General features: G+C 44.6%; 1 protein-coding gene across 12 annotated transcripts in view; it reads left to right on the top strand.

Annotated features, from left to right (window-relative positions):
• The window catches only part of SYTL2 (synaptotagmin like 2), a 63255-nt gene extending 47454 nt beyond the window's left edge, over positions 1-15801 (top strand). For 10 of the 12 annotated variants that reach the window (XM_082218980.1, XM_082218972.1, XM_082218979.1 and 7 more), the window contains 9 exons: positions 438-532; positions 1523-1642; positions 2855-3024; positions 4123-4225; positions 6341-6511; positions 10273-10351; positions 12201-12300; positions 13986-14191; positions 15365-15801. In XM_082218980.1, coding sequence (XP_082075106.1) covers positions 438-532; positions 1523-1642; positions 2855-3024; positions 4123-4225; positions 6341-6511; positions 10273-10351; positions 12201-12300; positions 13986-14191; positions 15365-15510 — 1190 coding nt within the window. In that variant the 3' untranslated portion in view covers positions 15511-15801. The remainder of the gene's footprint in view (positions 1-437; positions 533-1522; positions 1643-2854; positions 3025-4122; positions 4226-6340; positions 6512-10272; positions 10352-12200; positions 12301-13985; positions 14192-15364) is intronic. The other 2 variants (XM_082218978.1, XM_082218977.1) reach the window with 1 other exon arrangement.
• Positions 15802-16022: the final 221 nt, after the last annotated feature.

The following is a 16022-nucleotide window of genomic DNA, read 5'->3' as shown; positions in this document are numbered from 1 at the left end:
AGATACTTGCACCTTATTTTAGTGTCTTCGGGTATCGTGTGTGGGAGGCTTGGTAAATTATACCCACATCAGAAAAAAAACAATGTGTAAAAGCCAATACGGCGCCCTGCAGATGTTGGAGACTGCATACACCATTCAATTCCAGCCAGCATGGCCAATGGGAGTTGTAGTCAATCAACATCTGGAGGCCATTGTGCCCTGTATAGGATGGCTGGAAGTGTTGGAAGGGCATGCACAGCTCGCGTCCGTGTCCTTCGTTGCAGCTTCCTTGTGATATGTGTTGCAGCTCCTAGTAAGTGCATCCTGCATGTTGAAGTTTCTCATGCATGTCTTCATTCCCCTCCCTCCAAAAGCAATCTATGACTCGTCTCTGTCCCCCGTCCCCCCGTATTAGAATCTAATTAGCTCTCTAAACAAGAACTGCTGCTTTTTTCCAGTTTCCACAGCACCTTCTTTCCCTGATAGCCAGTTCTCACATCCGGAAAAAATCAAAAGGATGAGCAAATCAGTCCCAACATTTACACAGGAGGAGGTAAGGGTTTTTGTTTGCTTGCTTGTCTTTTGCTCGTTTGAGAAATGCAGAATCTTGACTGCCTACTTTCAGGGAGTGCTGACTGGCTCAGGAGAAATACTGCAGCCTTGAGTCTTCTGACACTGTTACTTAGCTTGTTCCTGAGAGGTCAGGGTGGAGGAGTGAGTCTTGGGGATTTCTGCCAGTGTATCAAGCAATGTCCTGAATCAAGCAACGCAGCACCCCTCCAGATGTTGTCAGCTGGAACTCCCAGCATGCCTGACAAATTGTCACAATGGCTGGCAAGCTAGGAAGGTGCCTTATACTGAATCAGTCTGTTGATCCATCTAGCTCAGGAATAGCCACTGCATCACCTTCCAGATCTTCTTGGACTACAGTTCCCATCAGCCCCAGCCAACATGACCAATGGCCAGGGATGATGGGAGTTGTAGTCCAGCAAATATCTGGAGGACACCACATTGGCTACCCCCTGGCCTACACTGGCTGGCAGTGGCTCTCCAGGGTTTCAGGTGAGTCTTTTCCAGCCGCACCTGGATTGAACCCAGGGACCTTCGGCAATGAAAGCAGAGGCTATGGCTCTTTCTGCTGATGAGAAATGGAGTCCAAGAATGGCACTTGCTGCTTGCCCTGATCTGAATCATAAAGGCTAAACTGTAAAGCTAAGCAGGGCATCCACACTGAGTAGTGTATTGTCTCTGAGGTAGGAGTTTGGACTTGGTGTCTTACTGGTCCAGGAACAGTGATGGCAGCCGATATACTGAACACACATTTGCCTCTTTCTTAATTTCTCCGTGATTTATATATTTGAGACAGCAAAGTTCTTGCATGCTATTCATTAATGGTTGTCCCCTACAGTTTTGCATCGCAGAATGGCAAGCCTACTTTGGCAGACCTACTTTGTTGAAATTGTGTGCCGCATGGCAATATATTTCACCACTTTTTGAACACCTGCACAGACTTCTTTTTTTCTCTTTGTGTAATATCTTGTAGAGCGATGACAGAGAAACAGATACAGCTTCAGACAGCAGTTACCCACTTGGCAGAATCAAGAAGAGCCCCAGTTCGCTAACCAATCTTAGTGGCTCTTCTGGCTTGGCGTCCTTGTCTTCTGTATGTAGACGAAAGCTTTAGTTAATAACACTGCTTTTGCTAATACTTCGTTTTCTTTAACTCTGCAGTAGCAGCAGAGCCTCTGTTTAGTATTGTGATGTGTGATGCTTGATGCTATTGCAGTTGACTGTTAACTAGTTGTAACATCCAGATTCTTTTCGCTATCTGAATTAACTTCTCATTTCCCATTTTCTGTTCAGCCTAACCTTTTGGGAGCCCTTCAGAGCATTTGTAGTTACTGCTCCTAAGCATTCATTCCAGTGAAATTATAAGCCTGAGTTTGCCATTGAAGATATTTTTGGCAGGGAGCTGTAGCCAACCCTGGTGCCTTTATAGTTATGCAGCCAAACCATGGCTAAGGAATCCATGGTTTGGTGTTAGGTTGGAACTGGGAGATCATGTTTTGTGATTAACCACCAAACCAGAATTGGAAACGATGGTTTTTGGCTGGCAGGATGTCTGAATAGACAAACCATAGGTAGGCACATTCCTATTGTTCCTGGAGAAAACAGGAGTCATTATATGAACCTTGTGAAATTCTATATGCTGATACAGAATTCTGATCCTGTTCTGGCTTCCTATAGTCCATGAGAGTTCAAAGTAGACCAAAGTCCTATCTCAGCCCTGAATTTGCTGGGCAGACTCAAGTGAGCTCCTCTTGCAATTCTTAGTTTTTTAATAAATAAATCTGTAAAATGGGAATAACAGTGACCTCTAGCATAACATCATTTGCGAAAAAGCAATATGAGGGTTGTAAAGCAATTGTTATGCTGAAAGTGCTATAACATAATAGTGGATAACCAAGCTGCCAATCACTTTATAATTTATCAGGTCTGAGCACAAATTTCTAAGTGGTTTGTGAGTACAGGCAGGAAGGCAGATGGAGGAAAACTGCTAGCATATCTGAGAGCAGAGAGCGATATGTATATTTTTTTCTGGGTTCCATCCAACAAAATCACTCTTTGCATGTGTAGTGTTTGATGATTTCCCATCTGGCTTGAAAATGAGCGTGCATTATTTGAATATAAGCTGTTCTCTCTCCCTGGGATGACATCTGCAGAGGGACTCTGAATTGTTCTTTGCTGCCTTCAGCTATGCGTAGATGAAGTTCAGCCATGAACTTAGATTTATTTCCCACCTTAAAAGAGTCTGCAGGAAGGGATAAGGATTTCTTTTTTTAAGGGCTTGTTCTCTGCTTGGTGACTTCTACAGGTCAGCACCAGCGTGATGAGCATCTACAGTGGAGACTTTGGGAACGTGGATGTGAAAGGAAACCTTCAGTTTGCTATTGATTACGTGGAGCAGCTGAAGGAACTTCATATTTTCGTCGCCCAGGGCAAGGACTTGGCAATTGCAGATGTTAAGAAGCAGCGTTCAGATCCGTAAGTGTAGGTGGAGGGTGCTGTGTGTGTGTGTGTGTGTGTGTGTGTGTGTGTGTGTTCAAACCTAGCAGTTCGAAAGCATGTCAAAGTGCAAGTAAATAAATAGGTACCACTCTGGCGGGAAGGTAAATGTCATTTCCGTGTGCTGCTCTGGTTCGCCAGAAGCGGCTTAGTCATGCTGGCCACATGACCCGGAAGCTGTACACCAGCTCCCTCGGCCAATAAAGCGAGATGAGCGCCGCAACCCTAGAGTCGGTCACGACTGGACCTAATAGTCAGGGGTCCCTTTACCTTTACCTTTATCAAAGCACAATTATGCAAAACTTAACGTATATAATACAAAATTGCCAAGATGCATCTTTGAAACAGATTACTTTAAACCAGCAAAAGTTACAAATGTGGTCTAAACAAAATTTAAAAATTCCTTCCAGTAGCACCTTAGAGACCAACTAAGTTTGTTATTGGTATGAATTTTTGTGTGCATGCACACTTCTTCAGAGATCTCCTCCAAATTTTTCATTCCAAAGGGCAGTAGAATTGGCCCATTTTGCCAGTAAAGTTATTTTCAGATCTTTTGTTTCCTCTTACTTGATTGTAGCATTCAGTAGCATATTTACAGGGTATTGTACTCTATAAAACCAATCAGACAGGCGTGGGGGAGAATCTCACTCTCCAGCATTTGAAAGCTGACAAATTTAGTGGAAGCCAGCAGTGTTGAAATCATTTGACCATCTTCTTCCTAAGCAGAAGTGTGTTTGCCACATTGAGCTGCTTGAAGGTAAAGCATGATATAAATAAATAGGTGAAACCAAGCAAAACTGAAATGATCTTGCACAGAACAGTTTTTAATAATAATTTAAAAATTCTTTCCTGCGCAAGCGGATATCCCGTTTCTGACGTTTCAGACCTGGGAACAAACTTGAGTGCTTCGTAATTATAGACACCCTTTTGAAATTCCCAGTGTAAGATTGGCCTGTTCAGTTTTAAGGCTTGGAGAGCTACAGACAAAAGATGCACGTTTTGCTCTTGGGTTTCCCTGAAAGCCTTCTTCCAGATTCAAATGTTACGTTAACCAGACTGGTGGTTAAATCTCCTTAGGTATGTGAAGAGTTACTTGCTACCGGAGAAGTACAAACTGGGCAAAAGAAAAACGTCGGTGAAGAAGAAGACGTTGAACCCTGTCTTCAATGAGATATTAAGGGTAACTTGTATAATTTATAGTGCCAGAATGAATGCAGCACATAGTCATGGTTCATTTAGCCTAAGCATGGTTTGTTTGAATGTGCGAGCCCAGCTCAGTAAACTAATTCATTTTCTGAATGATAGCTTGGTTTAACCAGTAGAGAACAGCACAGTGGGGCAGTGGAGCTTATCTGACCTCCTTACAGCCGAGTCACTGAGGATAATAGGGAGGTGGGCATGGTGCAAACACACTGGCAGGAGTGAGTGCCAGGTTGGCCCTGCTGGCGCTCTGTTGTTCCAATAAAGGTAGATGTTGGCAAAATACCGTATTTTTTGCTCTATAGGACACACTTTTCCCTCTCCAAAAACTAAGGGGAAATGTGTGTCCGTCCTATGGAGCAAATGCAGGCTCCTCGGCTCCAGTGATAGCAACGCGAAACCTCCGAAGCACAGAGGGAGCGCTCCCTCCGCGCTCTGGAGGCTTCGCGTTGCTTTCGCTGAAGCCTGGAGAGCAAGAGGGGTTGGTGCGCACCGATCCCTCTCGCTCTCCAGACTTCAGGGATAGCCGCCTGAAGCCTTCGGAGCGCAGCGCGAGTTCCTGCTGCACTCCGGAGGCTTCGGGTTCCTTGCGCTAAAGCCAGGAGAGCAAGACTTTCCTGGCTTCAGCAAAGAGGGAGAGCTGTGCAGCGCCCCTTCAGCCAAGCGGGAGGAGAAGTGGAAGGGGCCAGTGTGGTGTAGTGGTTAAGAGCGGTAGTCACGTAATCTGGGAAACCGGGTTCGTGTCTCCGCTCCTCCACATGCAGCTGCTGGGTGACCTTGGGCCAGTCACACTTCTGTGAAGTCTCTCAGCCCCACTCACCTCACAGAGTGTTTGTTGTGGGGGAGGAAGGGAAAAGGAGAATGTTAGCCGCTTTGAGACTCCTGTGAAGGCGGGATATCAAATCCAAACTCTTCTTCTTCTTCTTCTTCCTGCCTCTTCGCTGAAGGGGCGCTGAGCAGAGAGGGGGAGATTTTTTTTCCCTTATTCTCCCCCTCTAAAACAAGGTGCGTCCTATGGTCGGGTGAGTCCTATAGAGCGAAAAATGCGGTAAATCCAATCTACCCCCACGTCTCCGTTGGAATAGCATAGAATCATAGAATCATAGAGTTGGAAGAGACCACAAGGGCCATCGAGTCCAACCCCCTGCCAAGCAGGAAACACCATCAGAGCACTCCTGACATATGGTTGTCAAGCCTCTGCTTAAAGACCTCCAAAGTAGGAGACTCCACCACACTCCTTGGCAGCAAATTCCACTGTCAAACAGCTCTTACTGTCAGGAAGTTCTTCCTAATGTTTAGGTGGAATCTTCTTTCTTGTAGTTTGGATCCATTGCTCCGTGTCCGCTTCTCTGGAGCAGCAGAAAACAACCTTTCTCCCTCCTCTATGTGACATCCTTTTATATATTTGAACATGGCTATCATATCACCCCTTAACCTCCTCTTCTCCAGGCTAAACATGCCCAGCTCCCTTAGCCGTTCCTCATAAGGCATCGTTTCCAGGCCTTTGACCATTTTGGTTGCCCTCCTCTGGACACGTTCCAGTTTGTCAGTGTCCTTCTTGAACTGTGGTGCCCAGAACTGGACACAGTACTCCAGGTGTGGTCTGACCAGAGCAGAATACAGTGGCACTATTACTTCCCTTGATCTAGATGCTATACTCCTATTGATTCAGCCCAGAATTGCATTGGCTTTTTTAGCTGCCGCATCACACTGTTGGCTCATGTCAAGTTTGTGGTCAACCAAGACTCCTAGATCCTTTTCACATGTACTGCTCTCAAGCCAGGTGTCACCCATCTTGTATTTGTGCCTCTCATTTTTTTTGCCCAAGTGCAATACTTTACATTTCTCCCTGTTAAAATTCATCTTGTTTGTTTTGGCCCAGTTCTCTAATCTGTCAAGGTCGTTTTGAAGTGTGATCCTGTCCTCAGGGGTGTTAGCCACCCCTTCCAGTTTGGTGTCATCTGCAAATTTGATCAGGATGCCCTTGAGTCCATCATCATGAAGCATGCTTCACCTGCAGCTCACAGTTCTAACGCACAATTCTAATTCTGTAGTTAAATGCATACTTAAAGCATCTGTTTTGTCTCCTTTGCAGTATAAAGTTGACAGGGCTCTCCTGGCGTCCCAGAGGTTGAATGTCTCCGTGTGGCACAATGACACGTTTGGACGTAACAGTTTCCTGGGCGAAGTGGAGCTGGACTTGGGAGAATGGGACTGGGATGACAGGCAGAACAAGCAGATGATTTGGTACCCTCTTAAGCCAAGAGTGAGTTGATGGCTTTTGGTCCGTAATGAGCGTTGTTTTTTTTTTTTTATAAAAATTTTTATTGGGTTTTCACATTTTTTAAAGACAAACATACAAAAAAAAAATAAACAGACAAAAAATACACAAAAACAAAAAAGATATAAAGTTTCAAAAAATGAAAAAACTTTTCATAACTCTGGTCTCTGACTTCCCCCCACCCCCTCCCTTATATCCCTATTCCCAAATTTAGATCAGCAAATTGTTATTTCTCAAAATCTTAACCAGCTCAATGATAGCCCTTTTATAAAAGAATACGATTGTTCTAAGCTGGATCTCAGTTTTCTTCCATCGATTTCCCATTTTATCTTTCATATTGGTCATATTAATTAATTTCCATTATCCTGAGTGTTGTTAAAATTGCATCTTTCCCTCCCCCCCATCCCCGATTTGCGTCCCTTCCCAATGTAGGTCCAAAATATCAGTTCTTAGCCTGGGTTCCTCACGTCCGAGGCTCTCCCGTCACTCACAGTCCCTCTCCGCCGGTCTTGTTGGTAATCCTTTATGTCAGTCCTCAAATCTCGAAGGAGATCTGTCACAGTCCATCCATAGTCTCTTACATACAACTGCTGAAGAATTTCCACAAGGCATGGATCTTTCATGTCATAGTCAAAGTCAAAGTCAAAGTCAAAGTCAATGTGGAGGCCCCAATTGTATTTCTTTATTCTAAATTCCTGTATTCCATAAACTTCCAGGGCCTCCACATTCGTCTTTTGCTTCCTTCGTAGATTTGTTGTAGGTTTAATCCAATAGTCTCCTTGCTTGTATTCCACAGATGTCAGATTCTTGTTAGTATCTTCCAGCTTTACTTTCTCTTTCTCTTGTTTTGTCTCCTTCTCTTTGACTTCAGATTCAGCTGTGAGTTGTTTCTCATTCCAGTCCTCCTTACAGTCAACAAAGTTACTTGTTTCTGTATTGAAGGCCATTATATGTTTACCCATTTCTGAGATATGCTCTTGTAAGGTTCCCACCAGGAGGACCATCCTTTCGATTTCAGCCAGTACCTTTCCATTCACAGCCATTGTAATTCCACAGAATTCCCCCTAGAGGGAATCTGGTTGTTTATCGTTACTTTCTCCAACAGTCCTCTTTCTTAATTTTATTACTTTGTTTCCAACAGTTTAAGTTCAATTGTAACACCTCTTAATCCAGAGGGCTCTTAAGTAGCAATTTTTCCTGTAAGCTGTATGTTTAACAGCTTTGACAGCTGTCAGATTCTTTGCTTACAGGCTCCAAAGTAGGACGCTCCCGGGCCGGGGGGGGGGGGTTGTTTACGACAAAGAAAGGAACTTCCAAAACTCCACTCTTCTGCACAAGATTGCTTTCTCCTTTTGCCAATCTTGGAAGTCAATATCTTTTCCAAACTCACCCTTTCCAGGGCAGGCTCTCCAGCTTAGTTCTTACGTCGTTGCTTTAACTCGTCTACAAGGTGAGGGTGCGGACTTCCTTTTAGCACACTCCCCGGTCGTTTCAAATTCAAAAGAAAAGTTCTTAGAGTCCAATTTCAGTTTACTCACGGGTTGTTTTTTCAGCCGAATTTCAAGGAAGGAAGTCAGCGCTTTTCGGTCATGGCTCGCGGCTTCGCTCAGCAGGGGTAGCGATGGACTCTCAGTGCCGCGCCACCCCCCGTATCCCCTCCGCAGCCTTTAAAAAGGCTCTTTGCGAATCAGGGGGGGCGCTTAAGGCACCCGCCGAGTCTTCAGTCCGCAGGCTTCCGCGCCTGCGGTTTTAAGGGTCCCCGTGTCACCGGCACGGCAAAGACCCGTCCCCTGCTGAGCCGATTCCCTCCGGAGCTCGGAGGGAATCCGCCATTCCCGGATCGCGCCAACCCCGGAAGTCGCCCGTAATGAGCGTTGTTGAGCCAAACTCTCTTCTACCCCTCAGTGATTTAATAAATGAGTAAATAGCAACAGCCAAAATTCTGAATCATACGACTACCAGTTTATAATTCCTGTACTATCATTTATATTCATAGGAAGTATTGTTTTCATACCAACAATTATCACTGAAATTAATAACCTTGCCCAGTGTGATGAATTTCTACTTTGGCTTCTTTATAATTTTCACCAGTGCTGCAACATGTAATCCACAGGTAGGCAACGTGGTGCCCTTCAGATGCAGTAGGACTCTGGCTCCCATCAGCCCCAACCAAACCAACATGGCCAGCAATAAGGGATGATGGGGTTTGTAGTCCAACAACATCTGCAGGGCACCACGTTGGCTACCCCCGGTGTAGCTGATTAAAAATATTTCTATTAAAAGGGTGTCTGAGATTTAACCTGGAAGCAGATGTAAATCTTTCCCAACACATATTTTCCTAAGGTTGTTGTCATGTTGCAGTTTGCATGGCCCCCAGTAGGTGGCTAATTAAATGTTTCTTTTATCAGCCGATAAGCTCAGTTTGCACCCATTTTCCACACAGGATTTGTGAAAACACACAAATAAGAGATGCTACAATAGTAGGTTTTGTGGACAGTGATTTTTTTTTTAAGATAGTTTATTAGGAAATATATGTCAATACAGAGGGAGTGGGTGGCGCTGTGGTCTAAACCACTGAGCCTCTTGGGCTTGCAGATCAGAAGGTTGGTGGTTCGAATCCCCACGACAGGGTGAGCTCCTGTTGTTCTGTCCCAGCTTCTGCCAATCTAGCAGTTCGAAAGCAGGTAGATAAACAGTGCAAGTAGATAAATAGGTACTGCTGCGGCGGGAAAATAAACAGCATTTCCATGTGCTCTGGCACTCGTCACAGTGTCCCGTTGTGCCTGAAGCAGTTTAGCTATGCTGGCCAAATGACCCAGAAAGCTGTCTGTGGACAAACGCCAGCTCCCTCAGCTTGAAGCGAGATGAGCGCCATACCCCATAGTTGCCTTTGACTGGACTTAACCATCCAGGGGTTCTTTACCTTTTACCTTTATATATCAATACAGTATTCAAAATGAGTAATAGCAATGTGGAAAGCAACTGAGTATCAATTATGGCAATTACAAAAAACAAAAACTGGATAATTAACATTAGCACTATCATGTTCTTAGAACAAGTTAGAAATTAAATAGCAGTAATTAATAATTTAATCAAAAAGAAGAAAAAGAAATGAACCAACATAATCTAAGGGTTTTATTCAATGCTAGTCATATTTAAGTTATTTGATCTAAGTTAGTCACGTTCAGTAATTTCAGTGTGTCTATTCTCAGTAAAATTTACTTGAATGCCACCCATTGAAATTAATGAGTTATTCATTAACTTCAGTGGGGCTACTCTCGAGTATGACTAGCATTGAATACCACCCATAGTTAATAGGAGCAATGTATTTAATGTCCCATTTATTTATTCAGTTTGAGAAGACTCATATTCATATCTTCTCATAAAATTAACAAAGACAAATCCGTCTGTCTTACTGTTCCAGAGTTCCTTTAAACATTGTCCTTTCTTGTGTAATTTTCTTTTTCCCTTTGAAGAACCCAAAGCATCTTGAGTCGGAGGTTGCCTGTTCCCGTAATTAAATAAGCCATTGCTTTAAATGGGGGCATCCCCTACCCCACTCTCACCCCAGTATTTTCATATAAAATCCTTGCAACTAAATTATGACATAATAATTTCTTTGTGTCTTCTGGAAATATGTCTTTGAGATACGTTAGTAAATCTATTTTGGGGTCTAATTGGACCACATATTTCAAGATGTTGCTTGTATTACATAGTCATTGGTTTTTTTGTTTTTGTTTGGTCAGACTCCACTAGCTGGTCTTAATCTGGAGAACAGGGGGGACATGAAAATAGCTCTCCAATATGTTCCACAGCCTATTGGGGGTAAGTATCTTTCTGTTACCCACTTTCCGAGTTGGCTTCATGGGGTGTTTTGCCTCCCTAATTTAATGGCATGTCATTCAAACCTGGCAAACTATAGTTCACTCAAACTATGCCTTGGCTGCAAAGCAACCACAATGAAACCATGGCTTCTGGTTGTGTTACGGGGTCCTCACCGCAGGATCACATTCACCCGGTGCTATACCAGCTGCACTGGCTCCCGGTGGGATACAGGATCAGGTTTAAGGTGCTAGTTTCAACCTTTAAAGCCCTATACGGCCTAGGATCCTCGTACCTATGGGACCGCCTCTCCTAATATGTCCCATGGAGGACCTCACGGTCTTCAAATAAAAACATCTTGGAGATCCTGGGCTACAGGGAGGTTAGGCTGGCCTCAACCAGAGCCAGGGCTTTTTCAGCCGTGGCCCCGATCTGGTGGAATGCTCTGTCACTAGGGCCCTGCGGGCCTTGACATCTTTCCGCAGGGCCTGCAAGACAGAGCTGTTCCACCAGGCCTTTGGCCAAGGCACAGCCTGACCCCCCCCTTCTGTAATCCTCATAGAACTCTAGCCCAATGGTTGCTGTTAATTTGACTCTGAATTTTAGAATGAATTGATTTTAGAATGTATTTCAATTAACTGATTGTAATTTTATATAAACTGTGTTATTTTTACTGTTGTTAGCCACTCTGAGCCCGGCTTCAGCTGGGGAGGGCAGGATATAAATAATCTTATTATTATTATTAAACGGTTGTTTGGGCAAACCATTGGTTTCCATATTCAAATGAAATTGCATAAACCATGGCTTGTTGCAAACCAGGGATGGAGGCCTCACTCCCATGAGGGAAGTGTTTGAGACAGCCTGAGGCCCCTCACTCTTTTAACAGTAAACTAAGGTTGGCGCTGTGGGCTAAACCACAGAGCCTAGGACTTGCCAATCAGAAGATTGGTGGTTCAAATCCCCGCGACAGGGTGAGCTCCCATTGCTTGGTCCCTGCTCCTGCCAACCTAGCAGTTCGAAAGCACGTCAAAGTGCAAGTAGATAAATAGGTACCGCTCCAGTGGGAAGGTAAACGGCGTTTCCGTGCGCTGCTCTGGTTTGCTGGCCACATGACCCGGAAGCTGTACGCTGGCTCCCTCGGCCAATAAAGCGAGATGAGCGCCGCAACCCCAGAGTCAGTCACGACTGGACCTAATGGTCAGGGGTCCCTTTACCTTAAGGTTGTATTTGACCTTCCTCTAAGTTTACTTGGCTATGAAGTAGTATGGAGAGACTCCTAGATGTTGCTGGAATTCTGTGCTGCTTGCTAAGTTCTCCCTCTGTGTAGCTGGTGCAGTAACCTTCTGTTCGGTGACTAATGGTTAGCTTACAATGCATCAACCTCAGGCTGGAGGCAGCTAATCCTGCACACCATCATCTGTACCTTTACTGTATCATGTGAGTGTGACCTTTGAAGATGGCACCTGAGGCCCTACACATAGACGATGCAGAGAATCAAACCATCGTTTGCCTGTGATTAGTGGAGCACTCATATGCATGAAGATGTGCCATTGTTCCAGTCACTCAGACAGATTGTACATAGTCAGCGGCCGTTGCAAAATGAATCACAGAGATGGTTGGGTTGAGGGTGACCTTGGGAAGAGGTTTGGTCTGGAGTGTGTGTGTTGTCTTGTAGGACAGAGAGGCCTGAGATGCCTGACCCATGCTGCATTCAATATCTTCGCAAGACTTTAAAGTTTTGCTGTGTATCTTATTTGTTGTTAACAAGAGGAAACACAGAGGGAAGCTTTGAACAGATCAACCAACCATGTTGTGCTCTGTTTTCTTTCTCCTTTTTTTGTCTGTTTCAAAGGTAAAAAACCTCCAGTCACTGGAGAAGTCCACATTTGGGTGAAGGAATGCAGTGACCTCCCAGTCCTCAGGGGCAATAGACTCAACTCTTTTGTTAAGTGGTAAGAACAGGGATTCAACTGAATGAAGGTGTAATTTGGCAAGGTTGGGTGACTGACACTTGGAGCAGGTCCTGGGCACTACCAGAATGCCAGGAGTGAGACAGCAGTGAATCACACCATCCAAGTTGGAGTTCACTCTTTATTAGCAAAACCAAAATTGACACAGGAGTGTCAGGCCTAATGAGCCCAGCAACTCATCTCTGGTAGGTCTTGCCCCCATGAAACAGATGCTGAGACTGTAGGTTCTTGCCTCCCCACAGCTGCCTAATTCCCTTCCTCTCTAGAGTTTTCCCCAAGCAATCTGAGACAGTGTCTGAATGAAATGAACTTCTCCTCTGCCCTTTTCATGCCTCTCTTGGTTCTGGGAAACCAGGGGGAGGGGAGCTTGTCACAGCAAGAGGGGGAGAAACCCACTTCAGCAGCCTGACTCATCTCTGCCTCTTGGCCTCCCTCCTCCCACCCTCTTGCGTCAGCTTCTGCCTCTGATTCTGGACTTCCCTCTGCCACAGATTCTCCCAGCTCACTAAGCCCTGTTACCTCCTCAGCTTCTGACACCTCTTCCTCCCAGTCTTCTTCTGATCACTCATTATTGTCCCACTATCACTCCCCGGGCTCTGAGCCTTCTTTCCTTGGTGGTTCCCCAGCTGGTTCCTTCCACCATTCCTCTGTGTCCAACCAGCCCATGACCCAGAAGCTCTTTATTATCCAAAGCAGCTCCCAACATGTTTGTGGCAATTTCTGTCACAACATCATAGCCCCTGATGGGCTGCAGCTGTGACATCAGTGAAGATGCGTATCAACAAGATATTGAAAAAATGAGTTCAAGCATGAGCCTGCATGCCTCTCTCTGTTTAATGCACATGTGGCAATAGTACACCTGCAAACTGAACATCAATGTACCACCGCTTATTGCCTGAGATGCAAGGGGAGGAGGTTTCCTGTTTATTTTTTGCAGATTTATAAACCGCTTCATGACAAAAGTAGCCAAAGCACACACAAAAAGTTAAGATAAAATATATAATGCAAAAGATTACAAACCCACTAAACTTAAAAATAATATAAAGAGTTATACAGTTAGATACCATATTGGCCTGAATATATGCCACACCCACAAATAAGCCGCACCTTTAAAATTCAAGGGGGGAAAAGGAAAAAAGATAATACCCGAAAAGTTACAATCGCTAAAATCACAAATCACTATTCAATTGCTACAATTCCACAGGCACTCACACCCATAAATGGCAAATGTAGAAGAAAATCCTACGGGTAACAGAGAAGGCCTGCAAGCTCACAAATCGGCAATAAAACATTTTTTTGTTCCCTTTTACCATTTGTCTGTTTCAGCAGCAATATCGTAAAAGCCAATTTTTGTAAAGTTGTGAATTTAAGCCACACTTGAATTTTTCACGGTCGGAATTTGGGGGGAAAGTGTGGCTTATATTCGGGTCAATACAGTAGTAGTTCCACAAGATGGCTAGGTCACCTCTATCAGTGTTCCCTCTCTGTTTTATCGAATTCCTTCTTTCTTGGTTGCAGAACTAGTTTCTCTCCTTCCACCAAAAGTCACCCGCCCACCCCAGATTACTGGGACAACAACAGTTTCTTGTGTGGTATGAACCAAGTCTCAAGTGTCTTAAGGTTATTCTCATGGTCATTTTTCTCCTTCTTCCCACTTTTATCCAAAGTACCATCCTTCCAGACACAAGCAGGAAAAGCCGTCAGAAAACAAGAGCTGTGGCGAAGACAACAAACCCAGTGTTCAATCATACAATGGTCTACGATGGCTTCAGACCTCAAGATTTGAAAGAAGCCTGCGTGGAGCTCACTGTCTGGGATCACAACAAACTAGCCAATCACTTCCTTGGAGGCCTCAGGATAGGACTTGGAACAGGTAATTTCAGATAAGTGGAAGTTCTCCCCACCACCCTAGTGCTAGTAAGTGGGTGAAATTTCAAAATTATTATTTTTTTTGGGGGGGGGGACTACAGAGATACAATAGTCATCTTCAGATATTTCAAGGGCTGTCACATGGAAGAGGGAACAAGCTTGTTTTCTCCTGCTCTGGAGGGTAGGGCTTCAAGTTACAAGAAAGGAGATTCTGGCTAAACACCACGAACAGCTCTGATAGTAAGAGCTCTTCGACAGTAGAACGGTCTCACTTGAGAGGTTGTGGACTCTCCTTCCTTGGAGGTTTTTAAGCAGAGGTTGGATGGCTATCTGCCATGGATGCTTTAGCTGAGACTCCTGCATTGCAAGGGATTGGACTAGATAGCCCTTGGGGTCCCTTCCAACCCTACAATTCTATGATTCCATGACCCAACGGCTTTGACACAAAGTGCTCTTGAAATATTGGGCAGGATTCACCTCACGAGCCCCATGTAAGGATTTCTGCTGGTGCAACAAGTGCTGGATCTGCACTGATGTTAAAAAAACAACAACAAAAGCTAAGAAAAAACATTGTGTAGCTCTCAGTGCAATTTTCCATTGACCTCTGTACATCGCCCCTTTGGTGTCACATTTGATAAAACATTTATAACATTATAAGGGACGCGGGTGGCGCAGTGGGTTAAACCACAGAGCCTAGGACTTGCCGATCAGAAGGTTGGTGGTTCGAATCCCTGTGACAGGGTGAGCTCCGGTTGCTCGGTCCCTGCTCCTGCCAATCTAGCAGTTCAAAGGCACCTCAAAGTGCAAGTAGATAAATAGGTACCGCTCCAGCGGGAAGGTAAACGGCGTTTCCGTGCGCTGCTCTGGTTCACCAGAAGCGGCTTGGTCATGCTGGCCACATGACCCGGAAGCTGTACACCGGCTCCCTCGGCCAATAAAGCGAGATGAGCGCCGCAACCCCAGAGTCGGTCACGACTGGACCTAATGGTCAGGGGTCCCTTTACCTTTATAACATTATAACTCACCAGTATAGATTAGTCCAAGGTTTCTCCTGGTTGTAACCCAGTACGTACTGCTTAAGGGAGATAGCTTATAGCACTTTGCAGTTACTGTTGTGTAAATGACAGATAAAAGGCAATGCTAATTCAATGTTTTTTTAAAAAACCCACTTCTTTAGGTAAAAGCTACGGTACTCCAGTAGACTGGATGGACTCTACAACAGATGAAAGCAACTTATGGGAACGAATGATTGATTCTCCAAACACCTGGGTTGAAGATACGCTGCCACTTAGGATGCTGATGATGGCAAAAACGCCGAAATAGGATGATACACCTTTTGGACGCTTCCTGTTTGTACGGCTTGCTGGCGTTTGGGTGGAAAGAAGAGCCAGGCAAAAATAGAGAGGAACTTGGGGTGGGGTGGGGTGCGCAGTGGCTGATATATTCATTTGTAATTTCATCAGAGGGCATATGTGTCTGCAATACAATTTTAAACTATTTTACTAAATGCTGCTTTGATAATGCATGTCAACTCCTTCCTGCCCTCAGGTACTGTTATTAAAAATTAAACTTTATTAAAGATGAATTAAAACTGTAAAATATATATATTTAAAATATTGTGTACTGTTGCCTTCTGTGGCCGCCTTGAATAACATATGGGGGGAGGGGGGAAGTTGGCGATTTCACTAAATGAGCTAAATTTCAGCATGCATTTACTGTCTTCCACTGGCCCACAGTCCCCAAAGTGAACAAGTGAATGCACCTGCCAACGTGGTGCTATTGTGCGTAAAGCTGAATCTAATTGTTGCATGTATCCCACCGTCCTTTTAAAAACA

The sequence above is a fragment of the Podarcis vaucheri genome (genome assembly GCF_965113315.1).
Source record: "Podarcis vaucheri genome assembly, chromosome: 4".
NCBI lineage: Eukaryota > Metazoa > Chordata > Lepidosauria > Squamata > Lacertidae > Podarcis > Podarcis vaucheri.
Note: the sequence above shows the minus strand (reverse complement) of the source record. Positions and strands in the feature narration are given on the sequence as shown.